The sequence below is a fragment of the Sebastes fasciatus genome, chromosome 18, assembly GCF_043250625.1.
Source record: "Sebastes fasciatus isolate fSebFas1 chromosome 18, fSebFas1.pri, whole genome shotgun sequence".
Classification (NCBI taxonomy): Eukaryota; Metazoa; Chordata; class Actinopteri; order Perciformes; family Sebastidae; genus Sebastes; species Sebastes fasciatus.
This window is the reverse complement of record NC_133812.1, coordinates 7,157,711-7,185,303: the sequence shown is the minus strand read 5'-3', so window position 1 is coordinate 7,185,303 and position 27,593 is coordinate 7,157,711. Positions and strand designations below refer to the sequence as shown.

The 27,593-nt window shown below is 42.8% G+C and overlaps 1 protein-coding gene across 5 annotated transcripts in view; it reads right to left on the bottom strand.

Moving 5' to 3' along the window:
* bach2b (BTB and CNC homology 1, basic leucine zipper transcription factor 2b) overlaps positions 1–27,593 on the bottom strand; it is a 99,793-nt gene that overhangs the window by 34,819 nt on the left and 37,381 nt on the right. For 4 of the 5 annotated variants that reach the window (XM_074614734.1, XM_074614735.1, XM_074614738.1 and 1 more), the window contains one exon: positions 453–707. In XM_074614734.1, the coding sequence (XP_074470835.1) occupies positions 453–707 (255 nt within the window). Of the gene's footprint in view, positions 1–452; positions 708–12,791; positions 12,920–27,593 lie in introns of those variants that run through there. The other variant, XM_074614739.1, reaches the window with a different exon arrangement.

Here is a 27,593-nt window from a genome sequence, read left to right as displayed (position 1 = left end):
TGTTGCTTTGGACAAAAGCATCTGCCAAATGAATAAATGTAAATATAATTTACAAGTACGTGTCATACTTCCATGGATGCCTTTTTGAACTTTATGCACCCAAAACAACCCATCAGTCATAGTATTTTAGACATCTGATTGCTGATAAAATATATAGTGGGACACAGTACACGGTACTGTAATTTACGTAAGGCTCTGTTCATGGCCATCAGTTGCATTGTGAGCTGTGTTTTTTTTCTAAAGGTGGAGGGTGGATAGAGGGCCTTGGTCCAGTGGTCACACATCACCGTGTGTGGCAATGGCTGCAGGCGGAAGGCGCAGAGAGCCTGGTTAGTATTGCTTTTGTACTGGTGTCAGTGGGGAGTTTTAGTGTTGCTTTGTCTAAAAGTCAATAGCACTTCCACCCCTGCAAGAGAAAACTGTCAGGGGAACAGCGTGTTTGATGGACGTACCTCTTCCGGAAGGCTGAGGACCAAGCCATTCTCCGCCTGGCCCACCAACGCCTGGAGGAAATACTCGCTACAGGCGGCCAGCACGGACCGGTGCCCGCGGAACTCCTTGCCCTCCACCAGGACAGTCACATCGCACAGGATATCCTGCTTCCGCTGGTCGTTGAGGCAGAGGAGGATATTGGTACAATGAACTGTCGACTCATACACATACATGGGGGCTTCAGGCTTCTCATCCACGGACATTCCGCTCACGCCCTGGAAATAGAAGCACAACAGAGGGGGGGGGGTCAGCTTACAGCCGAGCCCAGCTAGCGCATACCGCAGGGCTGACATCAGCCCCGGCAGTCTGCTGCAGCCGGCCTCCATGATTCAACACATACAAGCCCTGAATGACTGCTGCTCTCTGCACATGCTCACTACCCCCTTTAACATTTAAAAGCCAGCAAAAATGTTGCTGTGCATGCTCCTGCTTACACAAGATACATGAATCACAAGAGTCCACACATTTCCACTTACACACTTCCCCACATCAACAAATAAAAACACACAGAATAACTTTTATTTAAATTAAAGGTAGACAATGAGAGTCCAGCGTAAAGTGCTGTCTCTTTACTTCCTGCTCTAGAGATCCACATGTGTTTGTAATCTCAAAAGGACTCACTGTAAAGATATGCTGAGAAGCTTAGACACACATGTAAATACAGGGAGCAGCTTCATCCCAGGACATGAACCCAAATGACAGCACAGAGGTTGTTTTGTAGCTATGAGAGTGGAAACAATTACAGAAATAATGAATAATATGGGCACAGAAGACTGAATATATCTGCAGCTTCAAAACAAAAACAACAGTTTTACTATGGGCGAACTTTATCAAGTCGAGCCGACAACAAAGGCGCAATCTCCGGATCAACCAGCTATCTGTATCCCATAATGCTGCTGTGTCTCAGTTTGTTTGTAAACATTTCAATTTAACACAAATTTATTTAAGATTAATGCTCCAACTGAAATATTAAAGAAAAACGTATATACATATTGCCAAAATGTATTTCCAAAACTTAAAAAACACTTAGTTAGGGTTGACGTTAACTTGACTGACTAGCGACTCACGGGACTCATGGGACTCATGAGTCTTTAGGTTTAGGAAAAGAAACACTTGGTTAAGTTTAGGGAAAAACATTGTGTTTTGGGATAAAATAACTACAAACACAAATTTCACACTGTCTATACTACAGCGTCTGACTTCCGCTTCTGCTCCTGTCACAATTAATACGGTCGCTAGAGGTGGCTTTCGTGTTCTTTTACACCCTCTTTCTGTGAATAGATGATAAAACATACTGGTAGATGTAGTAGGCCCCTATTGACCCACATCTATGGGGCTTATAGCGACTGATTACCAAGCCTATTCAATAGCCTGACAACAGTCTAATCGGCTGCATTTGACGAGTTGGGAGTGAGACCGGGTTCAGGACACAGGAGGGACACTGTTGTCTCTGAGCATCTACCCTCTGTATTTAATGAATATTATCAAATAAAAAAAAGTGTTCTGCTCTACTCTGGCTCAGCTTTGTTGTCTGGCTGGAGTCACGGTATGTCAGCGTAACTCCACACTTCCATCAAAACACCTAAAGAAGTTCAGCTCTCTGGGAACATAACAGCACGTGCCCCTGATTTTTCCTGCCAAACGTTCCGTTCTGCTCACCCTGCCATGACAGACGCAGAGCTATCTTCCCTCAAGAGAACCCACCAGACACACACACAGACACATAACTCCATCAAAGAGCCTTTATATTAGACCATGCTCAGTGCCAAGATGCCCCCTCTGCTACATGTGGGCTTGTGGTCACAAGTTTGAAATGAGCTCTACTACTCTCTACTCATCTGCTGACACAACAACCGCACAGATTGAACGCATGTTACTATGTTTGCTGTTCTGCAACGTGGTGGGATTGTGTGATTCGAACTCCAGGACGCTCAATAAGAGTAGAATAATGTGTGCTATTTCATTGAATAAAATCCCTTTTTCTGTCAAAAGCGACACAAAGCGACTTTGTCCTTTTGTCCTAGTTTTACACAGTGCTCCAAATTACATTTCCTCAGAAAAGTTCCCATCTGTGTTTTTTTAGTTGGCTAGCGAGCTATTAGACAAATGTAGAGGCCTGGAAAATGTGATTACACACAGGAATTTGTTCTGATTAAATTTTCCTTGTTATGATTACATGTCGTCTTACTTGCTGTATTTGATTGACAGCTTATGGGTCATAGGGGCTCCTTATATGGAAGTATTTATGGAATGGGATTTTTTATGACCTGATGTGTTTTTTTAAAGGTATACAACGAGTGAGAGCAAGCTATAGAGTGAATGAAGAGAGGGAGCGGCGTTAGCAAGAACAAAGCAGTTAATCAGAGAAATAAAACGTTTTTTTTTTCACAGCGGTTACATTCCAAAGCAGAAATAAACACAACAGTTCAAAGTACACGACCCTGCGGGAAGGTGCCGAGTTGCCGGATTAACAATGTGTTACAATGTTAACTTTGACCGTTTCACAGTGTTAACCACCTTCTGCGTTCCAGATACTACGCAATAGGCTACCTGACAAGTAGGGATGAGATCACGTTGCTTTAACACATATTTTTGTGCAAATAAAGGGAAAATACATTCTATGAATGTGGAAGCACAGCTACATCCGTGAGGTAAATAAACATCCAGTCATGAGTGCCATCACCTGCCATAACAGAATCCATTCTCTGAATCTGTGGGATGACTTTTCCGTCATCCAGGATTCTCAGGGCCAATGGATCTGGTTACCAAACACACACACATTCAAGGCCTCAGGAAAGGTGGCGTGTGGAATGGTGCAAGTGTCGCTACTACAAGTGTGAAAATGGAGATTGACAGGCATATTCACCTTGCAAATAGAACTAGCTTGAGAAAATAGGAGTCCCTCAGTGTGTAAATGGGAGTGCTCTATCAGCTGAGACTCTGATCACTGGCTGTCTGTCTCACACATGAAAACCGTTTTCCTCAATACAGTTGACAATTCCCACATAAATATACCGTAATACTGAATGAAATTATGGCGAAGGTGTTCCGTTTGTTTCCGTGCGCCACATCTAGCAACCATATCTCTACACACAAACACAAAGTGTTTGGCACTGTCATTGCATAAGTGCTGCTCTTTTGTCCTGAAGCAGCGGTTTCATCTGGATATAGAGAAGTTGTACATAACAGTGAATACTGTAAAATAAATGTAACTTAAATGTAATGTAATAAGGTGAGTCTGAGATATAGAATATAAAGTAACTGGAAGGAGCATTTACACGACTGTGTAAGGTTTAAATGTAGAATAATAAGGCTGCATGTAAATGCATGGTTTCTTGGTTAGAATCATCCCTTACCACATCCCTAAAATACATGATTTTTTTTTGTGCAAAATATTAGGTCTTAGTTCGTTCATGATCTAACTGGTGATCCCTTACAGATTGTGCTGATTCATTCTACTTGAGGAAATTTAGGGCTTGAATCAGCTGAGCCTAAAAAAAATGTTTTTGCAGTGAGAGTCTGGAAAACATCTGGACAACATCCACTTAACAATCAATCGAGCTGGAAGCCAGACTGATCCAAGCTCCAACTATAATGTAAAATGTTTTAGTTGATGATGTAACTTGTCACCTTTTCAAACTCTCAAATGTCATGACATCTATCTACAGTATATAGGCCAGGCACTGCAGATGCAATATGCAGATGACGCAGTGGCTGCATGACCTAGTTCTGACCTCAGGTTTATGAAGAAACTGACTTTGAGTTGAGAGCATTTACAGAACAATCGGCATCTTTGAAAAGACTAATCACGGTGCTTTTTTTCCACTTGTCAATCATATACTATCTGCTGTACGGCCTCCTATAATATGACACAAGCAAATGAGTACTGAGCCTAGAAATTACATATGACACTGACTACTGAGACTAGTCCACAATGACGGAAGTGAAAATTGCGGGCTGGCTTTGCGAGGACTACAACTGAGCCATTGATTGCATTAAAGTCTTTTACTATCAGGCCATGTGTGGGTTCAGTTGTTTACCTGTGACAGAGTTGTAGTAATGATTTGACTGCTACAACAGACAGTCTGGTGTGGGGGCTGCTGTGGAACAACTATGTCAGTCCAGACTTTCCTGTGGGTTCTGGCTGGTACGAGCTGTTGTATACTTTGCTTATTTCCACCAAACATTTCTCAGTTGGCTTCCTATGATAATGACCTGTCTTCCAAGAATAATGTTTCCAGATGCGGTTGTGAGGTTCAGAGCAATCCAAACATGCTATTTCCACCCTGGAATGCACATTCGCTTCACTTGGACTTCAGATGGTTTGTTGCAGTGGGGAGGAAAATGCAAGGATGACACAAACACAAGACACACACACACACACACACACACACACACATCCTTGTCCTTCTATCTTTGTGAGGACGCTCGTTGACATAATGCATTCCCCTGGCCCCTTACCCAAACCAATTCTGAACCCTCAAACAGGCCTTTGTAGAAGTGAGGACAAGCCAAAATGTCCTCACTTTCCAAAAATGTCCTCTCTCTAAAGGTCTCAAATTGGTCCTCGCAAAGATAGATGTACAAGTAGACACACACATACAGTGCAAGCATATTCATACACACATGCACGCATACAGAAAAGACACATACCCAGACAAACACACCACTAAATAGCAGGTTGTGGCAGAATTCTGATTAGAAGTGCTGATGGATGCAAAAGATTTTTTTTTTGTTTTTTTTTTGTACTTCCTAGGTCAGTTGTTGACGGCAGCCTTTTTCTGCCACACTAATACCGATGCCGCCAACCTTCTCGGTGAATTGCCTACATTCCTGTGTAGATCAAAAGCACAGCGGGGTGGTGATGATGATGAGTACGCTCCAGCAGCGGTCAGAGCTGACTTCAGGGGTTTACCGCTGGCTGCTCCTGGAGCGAGCCTGCTGATCTGAGGGAGGCTGATGAAGACTAATGTGGCTGGAGACACGTTAGCTCTGCATTTACCCACAACAGCAATTATGTTTGTGGAGCAACGGTGTACCGCTTAAAGCTTCCCACACACGTACTATATACAGAAGGTGTAGAGGGAGTTGAATGTATAACATCCTGTACCAAACAATGCTTTCATGTGTTCACCTGTCACTGTCACACTATACACCTGCTGTTGCCTAACTGTTGTCCTTGGTCAGACTGATTGCTCACTAACACTGTACTGGAAATGCTTCTTTGTATTTAGTTTCTTTAGTTTAACGAAAGTAATGTTCTCACAGCAGAACTGTTGCGTTTCTGGAGCTAGATAGATTTTTACCATCGCTAAAATGTATTAAACATTCAGGTGTTAGATCTGTTCCAACTATTCTATATCTACTGCTGGAACAACACTGTCCAAAACTGAAATTCGTAATAATCTAAACTTATTGCTACTTTCAGAGATGAGAGAATCAATATCAGTTGTTGAGTGTAGATCTGGAAACAGGATGTGGCTAGCCTAAATTAGCACCTCACTCTCAGAACAACCCAGTTGGCAGGAAAAAATGTTTGCATTGGAGGTTCCTGCAAACCAGGGATACGTTGACTGTCGACGTTTTTGCATTCAGTCAGAGCAGGTGACGTAGTTTAAGTTTAACCTAACCAATCTTTTCACAACGTTAACCACATGGCATTGTGCATTTTTGCAAGCATAATACTGATAGGCTGATATTAATTGTATTTTTGGTTCAGAAACGTCGCCATTCAACGTGTCCGTGTTTTGCAGAAACCTCCAAATGCCTAAATTTTTTTTCTGACAACTGGGTTTCATGGAAACAAAGCACATACGCCTATTTCCCAAAATTGTGGGATGGGTTGAACTATTCCTTTAAGTAGTTCCTTTAAATGCATTCTGGGTAAATTAAAATGTTCTTGTCAAACTGCAAAACATGGCAAAATGAGCAGGGCTGCAATTAACTGTGAAAAAAACCTGTGAAAAATTCCTATCGCAATTTCCCATCGCCAAAATGACACCTTCAAACTGCTTGTTTCTTTCCCCACCAAAACTCACAGATATTCAATTTATAAACTGAATTGAAACAGCAAATCATCACATTTGAACTTGTGCATTTTGGAAGAATTTAGCAGATACAAATTTCAGAATTTAAAATATTTCTACAGGCTTACTGTGTCATTATTTAATCTGCAACACATTTTCCTCTTTTTTGTCGGTTATTAGCATATCACCGGTGTCATTATTACCATGGAAACACAGCTGAGATACCTTTGGGGGTAGGTCAGATAAGTTTCTCCCCCTAGAATTAGTCAGTTAATCTTTATTTTCATGCATCAGTACATTAGAAGAAAGACTGGACCAAGTAAACACTAGCAGTGGAAAAAGCCCATTTACACAGCCATCAGTGAGCTGAGCAGGGCAAACAGCAGGATGTTTGAGTCAGCGTTGGCCTGACTGTATCGTATGACGCAGCCTTAGTTTGGGGGACTTTAAGTAGGAGGGGTGGTAATGTGTGACAGTGTGTCATAATGTGCTCTGTGATGTGTGTCCTCTCTCTCTCTCTCTGGGCCTCAGCACAATAATGTGCAGGGTGTGTGGTGGAAGGAAGAGGTCATGACGGAATCAAATATATGAAGGAGCGAGGGCGGACGTTGACAGACTTAACTTCACCCCAGTGGCAGAGTCACGATTACTCCTATCATAAACTAACATCATTCAGGAAGCTTACGTATCTTCGACGCATTCCTTTGAGACATTCTTCTGTGTACATCTGCAGCACAATGAAGAGCAAAAACAGCAATCTAAGTTCTTTTCACATTGTTTATTTCCCCTTGAATTAAAAAAACAAGAAGGATAGATTCAGTATGAAGGCTTCTGACTTTCTTTGTGCTTCAAGCTGAGAGGTATTAAGCACATCTGCATTTTCATTTGCATGTCTCATCATCAGCCTGGTCCTTTATGTCCCATGTGAAACCAAAAGCAGCGTGCTTATTTTAACCCAAAACATGAACTTTTACTAAACCTAACCAAGTACTTTTGTTGCCTTTAAACCTAAACGTAATTGAGAATGCAGTTTGGAAACGGCAAAAAGCACCACGAGCGGGTTAAAAAACACTAAAGAAGGATGTCGGATTGTTGATATGAAAAATGTCTTTGGTTCAGAAACGTCAAGATCCAACGTATCCGTGGTTTGCAGAATGCCAACGTATTATCCTGGCGATTGGGTTGCCAGAATAAAATGTTAGATGGGCTCGTCTTAGCATGGGGTTGCCAGTTTAGTATGCTGAATCAGAATCAAAAGTTGACTACATTCAAGCTGCAGAAGACATAACCACTGGATCCACTCTATATATGAATCACTCTCTCTCTCTTTCAAGATGTTTTCAAGAACAGCCCTTGAACATCAAAGCATGGAAGAGATGGAGACTGTAGATACTGTATATGACCGTTACCGACACTTACCCAAGCATAATGTACTTATGATAATAAGATCCGAGTTGGTGTCTTGCTCAGTTGTCTACAGAAAATCTCACTTATCATCATCATCATCTACCAGGATGTCGGACTACTTTACACCTTTTTCTGCTTTCCAAATACGTTTGGTTTGATTGGAATTTCTTGTGTGTGTCCTTGTGATCTCAGCGATTAACTCGGTGAGCATAACGTCATTATTACCAATCAAAAACAATGATCAAGACAAAAATAATAACCGATATTTAATAATAAGTACTATCCTTTAATAAAAAAGTAGAAGCTGCTCCATTTCTTACAATTAAGTCTAAGAAATCGGCGGCACGGTGGTGCAGTGGTCAGCACCGCCGCCTCACAACAAGAGGGTCGGAGTTTGCATGTTCTCTTCTTCTCGTGTCAGCGTGGGTTTTCTCTGGGTTCTCAGGTTTCCTCCCACAGTCCAAAGACATGCAGGTTAGGTTCATTGTTGACAACGTAAGTGTGAATATGAGTGTGAATGGTTGTCTGTCTCTATGTGTCAGCCCTGTGATAGTCTGGCGACCTGTCCAGGGTGTACCCCGCCTTCACCCACTGTCAGCTGGGATCGGCTCCAGCTGGATGGAAGTCTAAGAAGTCGACACAGATATTATTTTCACCCGTTGATATATTAACATATTGGTAATGTTTTCCATCATTTCCTGACAGATTAGTGCCTCAAACAGGGGGACAATGAATCAGCACGGAGCAGAACGAGGCCCAGAGGCACGTTCATAAACACCAGCTGCAAGTGATGAGTTGTTGCAAATAATGAAAATCACAGACGGGAGGTCTAAAGCACAGCTTACCGCGGGACAGTAATTTTAACATCCCTTGAGTTATTGGGATGATTTAGTCAAAACACAAACGCACCCCGTGGCTCCTCGGAATAAACAAAGTTAGTCTCAACCGCTGCTGCTATACAGTCTAATGACATTATCCTCTGAGCCAGAGTACAGTCGGAGGGAGACCAACATGAGCACTGTGTCACTGTGCACAATTAGGGGGGGGAGACTCCTGCCAGGTGACTGTAATTACACTGAGGATGAACATGGTTTTAATTGGAATTATCAAATTAGGCCACGGCAACGAACGCCCTTGGAGCAGTACAAGGCGGCAAATGTCAACATGCATGGTGATGATGATGATGGGTAGGGTAATGTAAGCCTTAATCTGGAGTGTACATTATCATGTAAAGTTGAAATGAAAATCACTTACAGGTCTGCTTTATGGCAGCACTTTTCAACCACAAAGTTCCTACTGTAATGTACGGTCTTTGAATGTAACATGCAGATGATATTTTTGGAAGGGGTTTCAGTTCCTCCTTAGTTTTTGTGACAGTGTTGGTCTGAGTGATACCAGCCTACGTTCTTCCATCAGTCTGTCTGTCTGACTGAGTTTTTAATACTCTGGTCCAAGATATTTCCATATTGCTACGGAATTTGTTTGTACAGCAGATATGCAGTGGCCAATGGGAAGCGCAAAAGATAGCAAGAGATAAGGAAAAAGGCCTCGCATTATAGCCTGGAAAGCCACTATCGGATGAAAGAAAGCAGAAGTATGGCATCGGATTTATGTCTCAAATTGGAGAAGGGTCCAGCTGTGGAGCCTCCGGGCTCGGGCCCACCTCCTGCGTCGGACCCTTTCTGGTCCCGAGTTTGGAGAAGGAAATGACGTCTGAAATTTTGTACGCCAGAGACGATAATCAGGATACGACAGCATGTTACATTACCTAACTTTATAAGTTACAGTTATATTGAAATATTAAGGTCGTAATATTTACCTTGGTGTTATTGGTGGAGGTCGTGTGGCATGGATGTGACACAATGGACGTGATACAATGTATTAAATATACGCTCAGTAGGCTACTTTATTCTTTAACGCTAAGCGCGATAAAACAATACACTGCGCAGTATAATACAGTGGCAAGTAAATGTTATTTATTGATAAGGAAGCGTGGTATACATGTGATTTTTCCACCTTAACACACTTGATACCACACATGGCAATAAAGATGTATCCCAAGCAGCGTTGGAGGTGGAGCGGGATGCTATTGTCAAACTTGGCGGTACCAAATTGTTCAGTGGAGTCAATTGCGTTCCAGTTTTGTAAGTCAAGTTCCTAAAAAAACACTACATTTCCCACAATGCAACCATCTTTTCTTTAACCCTGCCTGCCTGGTGAATGCAGATAACACTACATTTGAAATCCATGAGATTTTTGAGAGTTTACAAAGTTGAAACGACATGTAAGTTCATGTTTAACATGGTGCCAGAGTCTTGAAACATCTGTGTGCATATCTAGATATACAGTACATAATACATTTAATGCACCGTGGTCTCCTTTAATATCTATCAATAGGTGGTGCTAATCATACCCAGAACGGTGTTTCGCTGCAGGACGAAGTGCAGAGATCATCAGAAACGTGTTAATGGTTCATTACGAGCATCAATGGGGATATCAGGCAGAGGGATTGATTAAACTGGGATTGGTCTACCTGGGCCGTAATAGAGAATGTTAATGAGGATGGAGCTCCTAACTTTTATCAAATGTCTCCCCAGCTATTCTGCTATTACACCCCCTCCCTCCCTCTCTGTTTCTTTCATTCCTTTACTTCACACTTATTGTTTAAGACTCTTTTAAATGTTAAAATGTGGTTGTTTTACATCTAATAAATTAAATTACCCTGAATTGGTTATGTAAAAACTTCAATTCTGATACAAGGTTTTCACATTATAAATGATGTTTGTTATGTTGTAACTTCAGAAGGATTACGTGGTCGTCTACGGGTTGACTCTCTGACCTCCGAGGCTTATGACACAGTTGCAAAACTCATTGAATACCAATAAATGTGCACTGTCATCAAGACTAAAAACAAGGCTGTTTTGTTAGTTCCTGAAAAAAATCACACTTTCTTATTACTCAATGTGGTTTTTTTTTATCTGCAACTGATGGTATCGCAGACAAAAAGCACGCCACTCACGCTCTGTCGCACTTAGAGAACAGTATCAATTCTGCAAAAGCGGCAGCGTTCAGCCGACACAGTTAAAAATCACAAATAAATGATTTTCTAAAGGAGAAGCCATTCTCGTAGAGGAAGGAAGGATGATGCGTCTCTGCGTTGCAACAAGCAAACTGTAACTTAGGAAGTAGCTGAGAAATGAATTCAAAAAATCTCAAGTGGCTTGAAACATAAAATAAAAAGAGAACTAACCAGCGGAGTGAGATTTGTGCACGTGTTTTAACAAACCTCAGCCTCCAACAAGTTCCTTCACACCTTGAAGAAAGAATGATGAATATGGTCATGCTCATTTAGATAAGGGACATACGATCTTAGTTGTTTTGCATTAAAACAAACGTCATCCCCGAAGTAATTTCCTCTGTTTGAGATCGTCAAACAAGATTGAAGCCGGGCAGTTTTTCTTTTTTTGGGGCTTTCCACTCCGACCACAGAGAGTTCACTAACATTCATGGCAGAGGCTCCTCATTCGCCACACTAGCTGATAAGGTAAACAGCCCTTCAGAAAGGCCACTGGGTTGCTGATATTGATCCTGAGATAATATATGCGAGACAGCCACGTCAGAGACTTATACTGCTGATGGTCACCAGATTACAAACTGAGGAATGTGGAGGCATAATGAGAGAATTATTTCCATGTGCAATTAAATCCAAAACATACAGTAGGTCTTCTCACGAGATACACATCCTAAAAAAATCTATTGCCTCACACTCGCTGTATGCAAGATGTGACAATGTTCAAGAAAGTTCAAGGTAAAACCTCCCATAGAGGACACAGTCATCTCAGGCTATACGGCCGGAGTTATTATGCTCAGGTCCATCTATAAATGGATCAAGTGCTTTTCGCTGCAGATAGAAATCAATACCGTCTCCCTCCTCTGTGCTTCGATCACGGAGACTGAACAAAGACAACACAGCATCAATCGCTGAGCAAAGAAAGACGGCTCAGCTCCGAAGAGGAATTCATGTGCAAGATGTTGTCCTGGATTCATTTAAATGTGTGACCTGAGGAGGGGACCTTCATGTGATGTCCTGAGAAACACCCAGGTCTAGTGCGGTCACGTGACTTTGGTAACCCAGGTTAGGTCGAGCTGCGGACCATCCTGCTGACACTGATGAATGGGGCCGGCTGTGAGAGCGAGCGAGCGTCTGTCTGCACGACCCAGAATGCACTTGCTGCGCTGCACAAAACCCGCATCTACATCTGCAACTGGCCTAATTAACACCGGAGCTACTTCATCTCCGAGCGATGGAAAGGTCCAGCCGGTGACCTCAACCACATGAATCAATACTCCAAACCACTGCAGAGATTTACCTTTTAAAAGAAACAATTAGTGAGGAGCACGAGCTGCACGGAAAACCACTGAAGACAGCTGGATTACGTACTGAGAAAAGTCATTATCAGAGCAGCCAACATCTGCAGTTGAAAATGCATTGAGGCTTATGTCTTTGACATCAGAAAATTAAAGCAGGACTACAGGGTGAAAGCTTGAGTAAAACATATCTCAATATCACACCACTCAAGAAGCTATTAATAGATATGTTGCTGACTAATCACTCTTGAAAGATCTGCTCAAGAACTAAATCGAGAGCAAACAGCAAAGAAAAGCACCCAGAGCCAAATCACTTTCACTCAAGCAGAGATGAAAATGCAATCAAGGAATTATTGGCAATCGCTGAAATGCACTACCTGTTGCATAGAACCAGACTTCTCTTATTAGATCTCAAGCATCATCTTTTCCATCTATTCAAAAGTCACAGAAATAGAAAAAATAATCAAACTGTCAGCTGCTAGCGTACATTGGCATTACCTCAAACAGGCATCAGCACAGATCCAGTCATCTTGTTATTCCAGTCTTTGCGCTGACAACTTTCTAATGTCTCTCACTGTATGTTACCGACAGCATCTGAGCCTATCGGTGTCTGTGGGTGGTGAGTATGACTGAGCAAGTGAGGTATGTGTGAGTGTGTTTGTGTGTGATAGTTGTGTATGTGTTTGTGTGATGGCATGCCAGAGTATTTTTGGTCCCTGCCTGCTTAAATGCAGCTTGCGTGAATCATGACTTCCCACATAGTAGGTCAGTGAGCAGAGTGAGTCATATTGCTGTCTTATATGGTAACGCGCTGCACATGTGATAGAAACACTGGGGTTATCTATAGACCGGGGCTCTCTGTTTCAAATGTCTGAGGCAGAGCTGCTGTGTCTCAGCTCCGTCTCGGTCTTCAGACGATATTGGGACCAATTTGTCTTTGTTCGATCTCCTCTTTGATACGTCTGACAGCTAATGTCCTTGATATTCCTGAGATTGATTTTCGGTTTTGAAAAGTCTGCCCAACATTTTGGTGTGACTCAACATGACTCAGAACCCACATTGGTTATCATTTGACTTCAGCTTTAAATGCAAATGCCACAACAGCCGTAAATATCTGTACGACATGCACAAGAGTCGCCACAAAGCACAACCAAAGGAGCCCGCGAGTGCGGACGTGCGCCAACGCCGAATTCCCTATCTCGCAAAGGTTCTATACACGACATTAAGAACATTAATGTAGCAGCAAATTACTATTTGTTATGTGAAGATATAGAGGAGTAATGTCTACCTGAGCAGAGAGTGAAGTCGCTCTCCCTCTCTGTGTGTGTTGTTATCTGAACTTCTCTGTGCTTTGTTTTGGTAGCCGGGCCGTCCACGCTTACCTTTTTAATGCATGTTTTAGTGCATGTGTGTCCCTTCCTTCATGTCACACTGGCTAGCTAATGGCCATCTCTTTGCACTGCACTCATACGGCGGTTGTCGTCCACCCCGCTAACCCACCCTATGGTTACCCCCCCCAGGTTTACCCTGTTGCCGTTGTTAGCACTGTTAGCACCATTAGCGCGCATTTTAGCTCAGCCACCTCCATGTTTGCTTGTGATGTCAGAGGTGAGAGCAATGTACAGGCAATCCCAGTCTTCCTCGGCCCATGCTACATCCTTCCACCAAGTTTCATGGAAATCGGACCAGTAGATTTTTTTCCGTAATCCTGCTGACAAACAGACGAACAACCCGACGAGCCAAAAACATAACCTCTTGTCGGAGGTAAATATAGACCACATCTTTGACAGAATCTAGAAAGAATAGCAAGATGCTTATTGCATATCCTACCTCGTGCCTGATATTCACACTGACAATGACAAGGTACGACTGCACACATGCACCATAATCCGTTTTGTCTAGACCTCTTCCTGTGTGTTTGGCTGAATCGACAAGGAAACAAGTGTGGTGTTTGTTTGCACTTCACCTTAATCTGTAAGTGCAGAAACCACCTCACGATGGAAGCGAAACACCCCCAAAAACCGTCACTGCCAAGAGGGAAATTGGCCTTTGAGGGATCGGATTAGGATACGTGGTGTATTTTCCAGCAGCAGCCAGAGAGGGAGCAGATCTTGTGCTAATTAGGCCAGTGATTGGCAGGCCAAGGGGCTGCTAGCATGAGTGTGCCCAAGACTGGATTATGTGCTGCATTATTAATGGGGCCGGGGTGGAAAAGGATGGAGTAGAGAGTGGGGAGGGGGGGTGGGGTGGGGTGGGTGGGGGTGCAGGGTTGAGGTGGAAGCCTTTTTATTCTACACAATAAATTCAGTGCGTGCACGCAAGTTGAAATTTAACCGTCAATTGTGACGAAAAAAAAGCTCACGCTCATGCAGAGCACTCATGGAAAAAAGGCAAGTGGAAAGTCTCCCCACAGGAAAGAGTTGACACAGAGGCATCGCCCACGTCAAAACCTTCAAAAGCCACATCTGTATGCATGTATGTGTGTGTGTGTGGGGGGGGGAGCATGAGTGTGTGCGCGCGCATGATCATGTGAATGTGTGTGAGTGGGCTGGAGGGTACAACTCTGTTGATATGGCAAAGGAAAGCACATTGCTCTTGCATGTGCGACATCTCAAGTTTTAGGAATACATGCTAGAGCTCTTATTGTTGTACCAACATGCATAAATATGGTGTAAATGGTACAAAAATCCAGCTAAGATTAAAGGGCTGCAACGTCAGGCTGTGAGCAAGATGACAGATAGATGTGACTGATCGTAACGCACAGTTGACGAGCACAAAGACACATGCAACATGTCTGAACATTCAGGGCTGGAGCTGGACGCCACTCTGCTGCCTTTCTTTCAAATCAAATTCTTCCTCATCTATTTGTTTGAGTGACTGTTGAGTTGTGAAAGACCACACACAAGACCAGAAGGCTTCCACTCGCAAACAAGCTTGTTTAACAAAGCACTTTGCAAGTCAATAAAGGTGACATAATGTGCGTAAAGCTGTCATTCATACTGGATGTTTGACAATGACGCCAGCATTTTGTCTTCTTACTAAAAAAAAAACCTTGATCATCCAGAAATTCAAGGCACCTGAGCTGATAAACAAAAAAATTGCACTCAATCCGAAATGGACCTGTTGGAAAACCTCTCGGAGACCCAATCTGACTGCTCATCTGGCTGCAGCACGATGTGCCACAAGTTAGAGAGCAGCTGTGGGGGATATATCAATTTTTCTGTGAAGATTATGACATGGATCTATTCAGGTATTTTACATATTGACACACAGACCGGAGACCGGAGACTATACAGCAGGACCCCCAGAGGCTGACCCAGCCTGAATCAGGTCAGGTCAGGACCTGTATCTGACAGTCCATCTTCTTAATGCTCCAGTAACAGTATAGTGTACACAATAATACCTAAAGATGATATTTTAAAATATGAATTCATCCATGAAGACTCCAAATACATCTGTGCTTATAATTTTTTATCTTATAGCTAACAGCTCACAGTCTGAAGAGTGTAACTATCTTGCAGACTTTCACCTCACTGGTTTGCTTACTAATCAGTCAGGTCACATTAAAAACCTATATGTCATTGGGTCGGTGCATGTGTAGGGATATTTTGTACAGCCGTGGCTGTCGGTGTGAGGGGCAACGAGGGAGGAGGAGGAGAGGCTGCAACACATTCACATGTCTCAACACTTGAAGCTCACTCACATTACCAGCCAGAGAATGGCCATAGCGGGTTAGATGACCCACTGGCAGCAGCAGCCACACAGTATGAGGGAGCTAATTTAGGAAGTGATGTGAGGGTGAAAATATACGCACACACGCACGCGCACAGGGAAGGGGCACTGGACTGAGTGACCACTTGGTCTTCAGAGACAAGTAAACCTCTCTACATACATGTTGCAACATCATGTCTTTAAATAACAAGAGCTCTGACATGCAGCTTCTCTGCTGTCTGAAGAAGAATTGTGCGATCATCATGTGAAGTGGTTAGTTTAGGCTATAGCAGCACAAGTTTGGGATCAGGTCAGAGAAAAGAAGAAATATGAACTGACAGTCCAACTCTAACCATGCATCAAATAGTGTTCATACACAACACATTTTCAACAGCAGATATGTTTATAGGAAGCATAATGCTGTTTTTTTTATCAACCATAACGAGGCAACTTTAATTCAGTAACAGTAACATTCAGTAGCCGTGTCCCCATCCAATTGTCAAATGAATTTTAAGCAGACTTTTAAAAATAAATTAGGTTTCCATCAATTGGTTTAGAATGAAGAAACTCGGCACACACAGTGGAAGTAGGAGAGGTTGCGAATCAGAAACAGAACAAGCTACGAGCTACGAGAGAAAATCTGGAGAGAGGTCTTCAGGAATTTGTTTCAATTTCATGTCAGCTAGCGTTGGCCATGTTTCATGCAGTCTGGAGACGAAGACAATATACATATATATCCGGGAAGACGCCAAAACAGCTGATTAGTCATGTGAGCTAAAAGAATCTATTCGGTGCAGGCGTTTCCATATCCCGTTTAGTGCATCAACTCTTGAATTGTGCTGTTTCAGTACAGCTTTTCTAATGCAATACTACAAAATGTGCATAAAAAACAAGTGAATAGAAACATGGCATCTTAAAACTGTTCACTTTAAAATGTTCACACTATCTGCAAAACCTTCACTGTCAACCTATTTCATTTGTTTATTCCAAAGTATTTGCTTCTGGCAACTAAAGCATTTCTAATGTCTGCATGGTTAACCCTTTGGGCCTGCAGTATATATAATGACCCTATAGGGCAGACAGCCTCTGTGCTGTAATAGCTTCTACTTGTCTCTCTGTAATCTCTAATCTCAGTGGTTTCTGTAACAACTGTGCTCATTTCACAGCATTAGGGGGAAGCACGTCCGTCTGAATCATGCGCGAGAGTCTCATTAGTCAGCTGATTTCAGTGATTTGAATGCAGGTACCTACAGTACAAAGGTAGCCTATACTGTTGGCTTGACATGACTGAGAAGCACAAAATAACATCACAAAAGGAGTCAAGAAATCCAGCATTGTGTCATTTAAACACGTGCTTGTAGACTATAAGCTCTCCTAATAGACATGATATAGCATATATCACATTTCCTACTGTAAAGCATCAGTGCAGAGCATGTATCAAAGGTCACTCAGAGCTGTCGAAGCACGTCAACACAAGAACCTGACAGCCTCAAATCAAGTGCGAGGGCACAGGAATGAAAGGTTATGGTTTCAAAGTGTGCGCAGATGTGACACAGAGTGCGGTTTAGTGGCTTTTGGGCACCGGTATTGATGAGTCATCTCGAGAAGAGAAAGCGGTACTTATTTATCGGACCCCGCACTCCCCGAGCATCACAAGTCACAGTGGAAATATTCGCAGGGAGGAGGAAGTGTGCCAAATATGTCAAATGTTTTGAGGCATTGTTTGGTTTTGATCACTTGGTTCCAATTAAAAAAAACATAGATAAATACATTTCTAAACTCAAGATAGAAATATTCCTTCAAAGAACTCTGAGCCAGTCTGTGTCTGTCTGGTAGTGTTTAAGTAGTTTTAATACCACAACCTGTGACTTTGACATTTTTTTCTGTCGTATAGGCTGGCAGAGCCACCCAGTCATAAACGCTTGGATCCAACCTATGATTTATGTACACATGGGTGGGCCAGCTGTGTCATGCAGCTATTACAGAGCAATCTGTTAAACACAGTGTCGCAATCTGACTTTCACATTCCACCGTCTGGGTGAAGAAACCCCGACTAACACGTACAAGCGAAAGGCCACGGCTGGAATAACTGCAGTCGCAGTCTTGTCACAGTAAATCAATGCTGAGAGATCAATATTCATTTCTGGGTTTATTGATTTCTTCTTGATTAAAACACTGGATTGTAACAAGTTCAAGGAGAAAGAGCGCTGAAACCTGAACTCACACAAACACCGTATACACTCCCCGACCACAGCTCAGCACAGTACACACACACACACAAACACCCATGGTATACTGTATGTATGTAATGGTGGGTGACATTTTTCTGAGCGATGTGTGATTGATTTTTCCATCACAGCTGGAAATGACTAATCCAATAATCAGTTGAATGCACCATATCTATAGGCAACACACAGCCAGTGAGAGCCGGACTAACTGTTTTTCTCACACTCTCGACTGCTCGACAATATCTGATTCATCAGACTGAATGTTCATATCTCCATCCGTCCATCTCCTTATGAAGATAAATACCCACATTACCTTGATATGACAGAAGCCATTTAGTATTCACCTGCTGTACATCCTCTCCTGCATGTCAATTTGCCTTTCAGAGAAAACATGAAAAGAGTGACTGAGGGGAAATTGTTACGCTCCGTTTTACTCATCAATCAATCAAAAGAGGAGCTAATGTTATATGCAAATGTTTTTTAGTGTAAGTGGTTCCATGGTCAGAGAGGTGTTTTTCCTTTAAAGCTGCATCAAACTAAACGTGTTTCATATTAACGTTGGATCAAACAAGTGTGTGGTGACTCAGCAACGAACCTATGGAACCACGCTCATGTCGCATCCTTCAGAATGTAAATACGAGCAGTCGAGCGGGAAAAGCTGAGTCAGAGATTTTGAGAATTTCCAACAGCTACAAGTCAGTTACAGCTAAATAAAATTAAAACACAAATGTTTTTACTAATAGATATTGATTGCTTACATTAAAGGGACTATATGTAAGTTTTTACACGACAGAGGAGAGGCCAGCCTTTCCTCTCAGATCAGCCCTGCAGTGTAGAAACCTCTGGGGAAAAAAACGCAGACGCAAGCTGCTGCTATTTACGGACGAGAGACAGCGCTGGCTGAAATGACACGTTGGACGGTGGTCTGTGGGAGGACGTTGGCTTTTCTAGTGGCGCGCAGTTCTTGGAAAGGCAATGATTGATGCACATCTCCACTCGAGCGTCCTGAGCGTTTTAGCTCGTCTGTGGCCGTGCAGCTGCCGCACAGTGGACGCGGCCTGCGAGAATGCCACTCTTTAAGCTCCAAACGGGGCTAAATGGCCCTTCTTTATCCTGCCGCTGTTTCCTGACCGGGGTCAACCTCTCTGCACACCACAAATTACTCCCTGAAACGCTGGCAGCGAACGGGGGCCTGCGGAGAAAATGCCATTTGTTTGTTTATGGTTCAGACTGTGCACTAAGTCCCCGATCGTAAGAGGCTATTTTTAGCTGCCTAATCCTTCAATGGATTCATAATGGCACAAACTTGCCAGATGACAAAAATAACATGAAAAGCTTCATGTTAAAGAGTATAGTAGGTTTATGTCTCATCTGTCATTATTTTTGTCCTTTAAATTTCCATTGCGAAAAAATAAATAAAAATCTCTGCATCATGCAGTTATGAAAAGTGATATATATATATATCTATATATATATAGATATATATAAGCCTTATTATGAAGAGAGAGAGAGCGAGAGCATTTCTTGGACAGCAAACATGATGATTCTGAATCAGAGCTATACTGGAGTGTTGAAGTGTTGAATACAACAGGTTCCTCACGGAGAGCGTCTGATTAATTTCTTTTCAGAAGTGCTGGGCGTGTCTCACACAGCCTCTGGACATTCTGCTCGGCTAAGCATTAACTGTGCAGCTAATCTGCCGAGGTGGGTGGGGACAAACATGACCACACACAGACATTTTTTATCAGGGATAAACTCTTCTAAATGTCTAGAATCCTGCAGACATTAACATGAGGAGGCTGGACTTGGCCTCAACCTCTTGCCTTTTAATAGCTTTAAAGGGGACATATCATAAAAACTTGTGTTCATCAATCTGGGTATCTGGAGTTCCCACCAACCTACATACTGTGAAATAAGACAACCCAGTCAGTTTTTCTGTGGGTTGTCTAGATCAGAAAACATGTGATTCAACGAGCCAATCAGATGTGGCTCCCCTTCCTATGTCACATGCAGACTCATTAGAATATACCGCCCACAGCCATATTTCTCTCTCAAGCCAATCAGAGCAGACTGGGCTTTCTGGGAGGGGGTCTTAAAGAGACAGGCATGTTTTTGAATATTAAAGCATATCAAAGCATCACACTGGGACCTGGTACCTGTTTCCCATCATTATCTATCATTCCCATGATGTACTGCTGCTGTGGGCCAATAGGCACTCCACACCTGCACAATAAAAACAGATGATACATGACCGACATGTTTACAAAATCTTTGAAATTAAAATTTTTTTTTTTTTCTCAAAGTCTTTTTATGTAAGAACATATTCACTGGTGCTTTCCAGGTACATTGTACCGTATCAGCTTAATCACAAAGTATACAGTAAGGTAAATTCTGATCGAGAAATTTGCTGAGATCTGGAGACACAGCAGCATCACTACAACAAAATTAAGAACCACACGGTTGTAAACAAGCCAGCGGTTTATCCAGATAATCAAAACCACTTCATTCAGTCAAACTAAATGTGAGTGCGCCTGAAATGCTGGTAAATGCGCACGCAACTACAGTGAGTGCTGTGAGTCAAAGTTGAACCAGAAAGTCTGTTTTTAGTGATGTCATCAGACCTCAGAAATGAACTTGGTGAGTGGCAGTGTGCGTGCAAAACATTACTGTTCAGAACGGGGTTGAATAATTGAGTTGTGGTGTTGCTGCTTGCAGTTTTCTCTTGTAAACAACTTCACACTCGACACTGCGCTTCCTCGGGGTCCTGCCAGAACATAGTTGCGTCACACACCCAAGTCACAACTCAGAATCATCAGTGAAATAAACTGTGGTTCATGGGAGAAAGAAAACCCCAAGACTGGCGACTCGTGGCGAGTGAGACATTACAACAACTCTGACAATAACGGCTAAGAGCTAGCAGATGTGTGGTGTACAGCAGAAGAAGAGGCACACAGTAGAATCTTTGGGAACTCTCCAGTGAGATAAGAGCACCCACTTAGGGATGATGTGATAGCAAGTGATTTATGTTCCAGGAGTTGATGAATGGGTGCTGTTCCACATGTCAGAAGTAGGTATTCAACCCTTTAAACCGGCTGCTCTCTCTCTGCCCTCCATCCATGGTGAAGTCCTACACATGTCCCACTTTCCTGTGATCCGCTGCTCAATATGTCCTGATGTAAAGCCGGCCATCGACTCACAGCCAGCATGGGCTCAATAACACTGTCGACACACACACACACACACACACACACACACACACACACACACACACGCCTGCCTCAGCCACTGTGTCATATTTCTATATCTCATCATGGCATAAGCATGGATCATGATGATCCATCAGGATCCGGCCTCAAAGTATAAGTAAGTGTTGAGTTTGAAAGAGCTTCTATGTTTAACACCTACAATCTGAGTAGTGCTGCTTACTAAGGCAAACTCAAATTCATCAATCATGTGTGACACAGTTGACTTGGACTGCATACTGTAGGTTTTGGGGGTTCAGTTTGTCTGTTGCAAAACATGGCCACATTTGGCTCTTGGCAGCACGTTGGCCAGCTGACTCTTCCATTGAGTTGAGTGTCTGAACAGTTAAACTGAACACAGTTCACAGAATGAAAGCATGGAGGCAGTCTCCTCCCTCTGAGGGAGGAAGTTAGTCACACACATGTGAATTTGTTATTCAGTCTCAAAACGTTAATCTTGTTACGACACACAGGCTCTGGAACAAAAAAGGATTTTTTTTTTACATAATTGGGCACACATTCCATAATAACCTTTCAGCATATTGTAATTCAAGTGTTCTGAGAGAAAACCAGACTTCTGCACCTCCTCATGGCTCTGTTTTCAGGCTTTAAAAAAATCTAGCCCGGGACGGGAGACTTTGACCAATCACAGGTCATTTCAGAGAGAGAGAGCGTTCCTATCGGCTGTGCAGAATATTGATTCATATTTGATCAGCGCTGCCTAGTTTGACTGTTTGATCGGAGTTTGAGAGTGATTGACAGCCGGCTCTCAGAGATGGCAGCTGGACGGCAGACTCCAGATCAGCTCTGACTGCTTGTTTTCCTCCGTTCTGTGCAATCTTGCAGATGCCGCTAAAAGCACTGGAGGACACAGAGATTATTTTTCAGATTACCTGTCTCATGCACTACTATCAGGATATAGTGTCCGATTTATAAAAATAAAATCATATTTCTACCCACTGCAGCTTTAACGCAGAGGTGCAGAAGTGACGTGAGACCTGGACTCGAGACGTATACAGTACTTGAGGTGCGAAAATGAGCAACTTAAAGGTCCATTGTGTAGTATTTTGGGGGATCTATTGGCAGACATGGAATATAATATTCATAACTATGTTTTCTTTAGTGTATAATCACCTGAAACTAAGAATCATCAACACAGGTCCTCTTCACAGACCCTTTAAGAGACTTTGACACTTGACTCAATACAGACTGGAAAGACTCGCTTTTAAACCTGTAAAGAAGACTTTAAACAACTAATGCACAACTCTTCTCTTTGTCTCATCTCCACAGGATGGCTGTTAAAGTGCTCTGTAGCAATTCAGTTTTGGCTTTCGTTACTTTTCAGAAATTGCTAGCTCATGATTATAAATAAAAGCTAAATTATTGCATTATAACCAGACAACATGCATCTGAAACATAATGTAGAGTTTTGCTTTTTGCAGCTATAGGAAAATAACTATGCAGAGAGCAATATTTTATGGAGACAAATTAAAATGACAATAACTTTCATGGAGCTTGCTTTCCCTTTTCTCTTTGTTTGTTATATCTGGGCAAACAATTGTTAAAATGTCAGTGTGTGCTCTAGTCTCTTCTTTCCCATGTATAATGCCTGGGATACCCTAGACATATCAATTTATCTATTAAGTTCCAGACTAGACCTGTTGAACTGTCACCGTCCTGCAAACGTCTTAAAAACGTACTTCATTAGTTCTTGCTGCTGCTGCTGCTAAGTTATTACGCACTGATTATGAAGTGTGACGACTCTACATTCCTTCAGTGTGTTTTGGGGCAGTATCTCAGGGATCTCAGTCCCTGCACACAAGCTCCAGCATGAGTTTACAGTTTACTAGCATGGCTCAGCAGTGCCTCATGGTCCTCTCCCGCCTCATTTGGTGAACTTTTCTCACCTCTGCAGCTCACAGAACTCGTAAAAAAAAAGCCCCAGCTCAGACTTCACCTGTCGGGGCAACAGCTCAGAGTGAGTCACGGTCCATTCATCAAGCCCTCCACTGACTGACTGACTGACTGGGGGTTATTTGAGGGAAGAGCTGACGTCAACTAAACTGACTGCTGCTGTTTTGCCTCAGAAGTTTCCAAAAAGATACCTATACAGTACATTGTGAGCTTTTTTTTTTACTCCTTGTGACGTAGGAATCCACAGTCACACCGGGTGACGTAAACACGACCGTCGAGATTTAATTCGATGATAAATGCGACTTTGTTCTGAGCTCTTTCACATCCTGCGTGGCTGTTGTAATCTTGTTTCTAACAGTTGCTCAGGCTCGTCACAACAAACTCTCTATGGCGAGGTGACGGGAGGCGGGGGTGGAGGGTGGGAGGAGCCGGGCTAACAGAGGAGACTCGTAAACAGCTCACAAAGCACCAGGGTTGGCCGCAGGACATGCATCCCCTCCCATTCTTCCACACACACACACACACAGGAGGTGGAGGTGGTGGGGGCGTTTGGACTTCACTTCCCCATTCCCACAGATATAGAGCAGTGCAGGGCCACACACATTATGCACCATGTTAGAGGGGATTACTCAGTATGAGCAAACACGTCTGTTTGGCATTAAAGAGGCCTGTCAGACCTGTTTGCAATGTTTCATTTCAAAAAGAATAACTGCAAAAATCTTCATCTTATCAAGTGTAATACTTGACTCCTGAAATGTTTACTAATGTGTTTGAGTTGTAGGGAGGTGCTGCACTTTATGGGGATTTGTCTCATCGTCTGAAATATGGTCTTCCCCTCGTTTTACTTCTGCAATGTAATATTTTCACTTCATAATTCATTCTCAATTTGTGCAATATGTGATATTTCTGCAAACCACAGATACGTTGAATGGCAATGTTTCCGAACCAAAAACATGTTTCATAAATATGTTTCATATCCGCCTCGTATCACGGTTGCAGAAAGGCACAGTGCCATGTGGTTAATGTTGTGAAATGATTGGTTAGGTTTAGGCAACAGAACTGCCTGGTTAAGGTTAGAAAAAAGAGCATGGTTTGTGTTCAAATAGTAACGTGACGTAACTAACAGCCGCCCTTAGCGGTCTTTCTTACGTAACATTACGTAACAGCGTTACATAACAAGCGTAAAGTCAACATTTACTTTTAGTTTCACACGGGATACGAACAGCGGTCTCCTGGGGTGAAAGTCCGGTCATACTTGCCAACCTTGAGACCTTAAAAAAAGGGAGGATTTCCAAACCAAAGAGGGGCTCTTTAGACACTTTGTTTCCTGCATTCTGGTGACTTTAAAGGAGTGCAAATAACAAAATAATAAGCACACTGCAGCAGCATTTTTAAATTAAACTTTTGATTCTACCTTTAACTCCAAGGAAAGAAAAACAGAATAATTCGCCCCTCTGGTGTGAACTTGGCGTGTGAATCTCTGGCATAAACTAATATTGATCTGTTTTCCGTTTTCATCCTGCTGGAGTATTTACTTCTCTTAGATCTCTCCATTTATCTCTCCCTTTCTCACTCACTGAAGGTCCTTTCAGACACAACACGCAGCGCCACGACGGCTTTTCGCTGCGTCGAGCAAAGCCCAGCTTTGGGCGCCGCTGCACGCCGTAGCGAGCGCAGCTTAAACATGAGATCAAACCGCGCTGTGTCGCGAGCATAGACTGCTCTCTTCCTCCGGTAAACGACATTCGGTGTATAGATCAATTATCGTAAGGTACATTTGAATCTATTAAGCATATTGTTTAAGTACATAATTTGTGTTTAAACTGTGTTAAAAGTAAACATGAGATGTAATATTACTTGTGCATATCAAAATATCATGTGAAAGATTTATAGCTTTTACTCAGTATTTATTTATTATTTTTAAAAATCCATCCATTGGAATGGAAAAAGGTCTATTAAGACTATTTATTGTAATTTTTAATTCAGTGTTTTTTTTACTAATGAGTTATGAAGAGTAGAAATCCACCATTGCAAAATTTGTTGTGTGTTTGGAACATAATTGGGTTTTGAATGGGTTAAATGCTCTAAAAGACATCCGTGCCTCGTGGGTACCGGCTGGTGTCAGGATTAACACTTTCATAAAATGCATGACTTGTCATGAATCAATAAACAAATCTATATTTCATGAATTTAACTTCCCAAATGTTCAAATGAATCATTCACAGAGTAAACTAGATGTACAGTAACCTACTTTTATAAATGCATCTTGGGGCGACTCAAGCTCCTTTCACATTTGTAATCTGATTACATAATTTGGTGAATACAGTATGGGGCCTCTTGCATTCGTCTCTCACTCCTGCACACACACACACACACACACACACACACACACACACACACACACACACACACACACACACACACACACACACACACACACACACACACACACACACACACACACACATACACACACACACACACAGAAGACTGAAGTCTGAAACTTTTTTTCACCCTGTGCCTCTGAGTCATAATATGAAGGAGGAAGCCAGGAATGAGTCATAAAATGTTCCACAAGCCTAATAGTACATCTCAGCGCTGCATGAATGACTCTCAGGGACTGTTTGTCTCTCGACACAATAAATACGTCCAGTGACGAGATTGAACTTGCTGTCTGCTGTCTTCAATCAAACACTACTACTGATAAACACTGATGTTGAGTGATAAAACGGAGGTTCCCTGAGGTGAACCGGTTCCCCTGCCCCGTGTGACCACCTCCGATGACAATTCATTTGTGCAAAAACTTCAAAACACATGCGTCGTGGTATGGTAACGCAACACCATCCTCCACTGAGAAATCTGGAAAAAACATACATATACTGCCCTCTCTGCAGCCGCTCTTTGAAATTCTACTCCACGCCACAAATTAATTGGCTCTGCAGATGAAAGAGACGTGCATTGTTAAGTGCTAAGTGCTGAATTGAGAGGCTTAGCGGAGCGGCGTCACATCAAAGCTCTGCCAATTACATCGGGCATCCCCGCTACATTGAGAGGAGCGATGCTCGCCGTGAGGGGGGGATGGAAGGAAGGCACAGTGGAGGATCCTGGGTAGTTATCAATTCACAAGCTTTGACTCAAGTCTGTCAGAAGACTGTCAGTCTGTCCCCTCTACCACTCCACCTTACACATGAGAAAGCTCATTGTTCGGCACCAACTGGATTAATGAGTCATTTCACACCCTCGCTGATAATTTGTACTGAAATGCAGGACAATATTCAGAATACAGAAGCTGTTGACGCATCGAGGTTTATTTCTGCCTCCAGATCAGCTCTGTCTACGATGGTTTGTTACACAGAACCATCGGAGAAGCCGTCGGCAGGCTCTGAAAACATACTCTGCAGGTGATTGGATGAACCATCTGTCAATCAAACTCTCGCCGTAGCCAGTCGGGAGAAGAGCGAGAACATCTTTTCTATCCAGAAAAGCCTTCAGTGCCGTTCTTTGCTCTTCTTTCAATGAAGAAATACTCTCCAGTTCTGATAGAACTGATTGCAGCAGCTACGCTAACCTCTTCAGGAGCCGTAATTGTTGTTTAGAACAAACAGTCGCCTCTCCGTGTTGCCTCGCTCGGTTAAGGTTAGGAAACTAAAACGCCGGGTTAGAGTTTGAGAAAGATTGTGGTCATGTTTTTAAAGAAGCAAACATTAAAAGGGAACCGGTATTTTTTTTAACCTGGGCCCCATTTTCCCATGTTTTTGTGCAACTAATTGGGACAAAAAATTTCGAAATTGGTCCAGAAATGAGGGAGAGCCGCTAAACGGGCTGCAACGTAATCGCTCGGGGAAACTCCTCACCGTCAATGTACGTCCACTAAAAGTGGACGACAAGGGAGTTTCATTTTGTGTTGATTTTGGCGGTCCCTGTGGTCAAAAGCGGTAGTGTTTCCGAGCACCAGAGTCCCTTTAGAAAACCTCTCATTTTACTGCAGCAGGGTCTGCAATTAAACTGGTTCTTCCCTCCAGCAGGCCAAAGCATGGTGTCGGCTCCCAGCGGAGCAGCGAGGCGAAGCTCTGCTCCTGGCCGGAGGAGGAGCAGCTGCCGCCGGGACGGGGCTCTCCACCTCCGATTTATAAGCACAGGTTTTTCATCAAATTGTGCATATTTCATTTCGTAGCATACTGTCCCAGTGGGAAAATGAAAGCTGT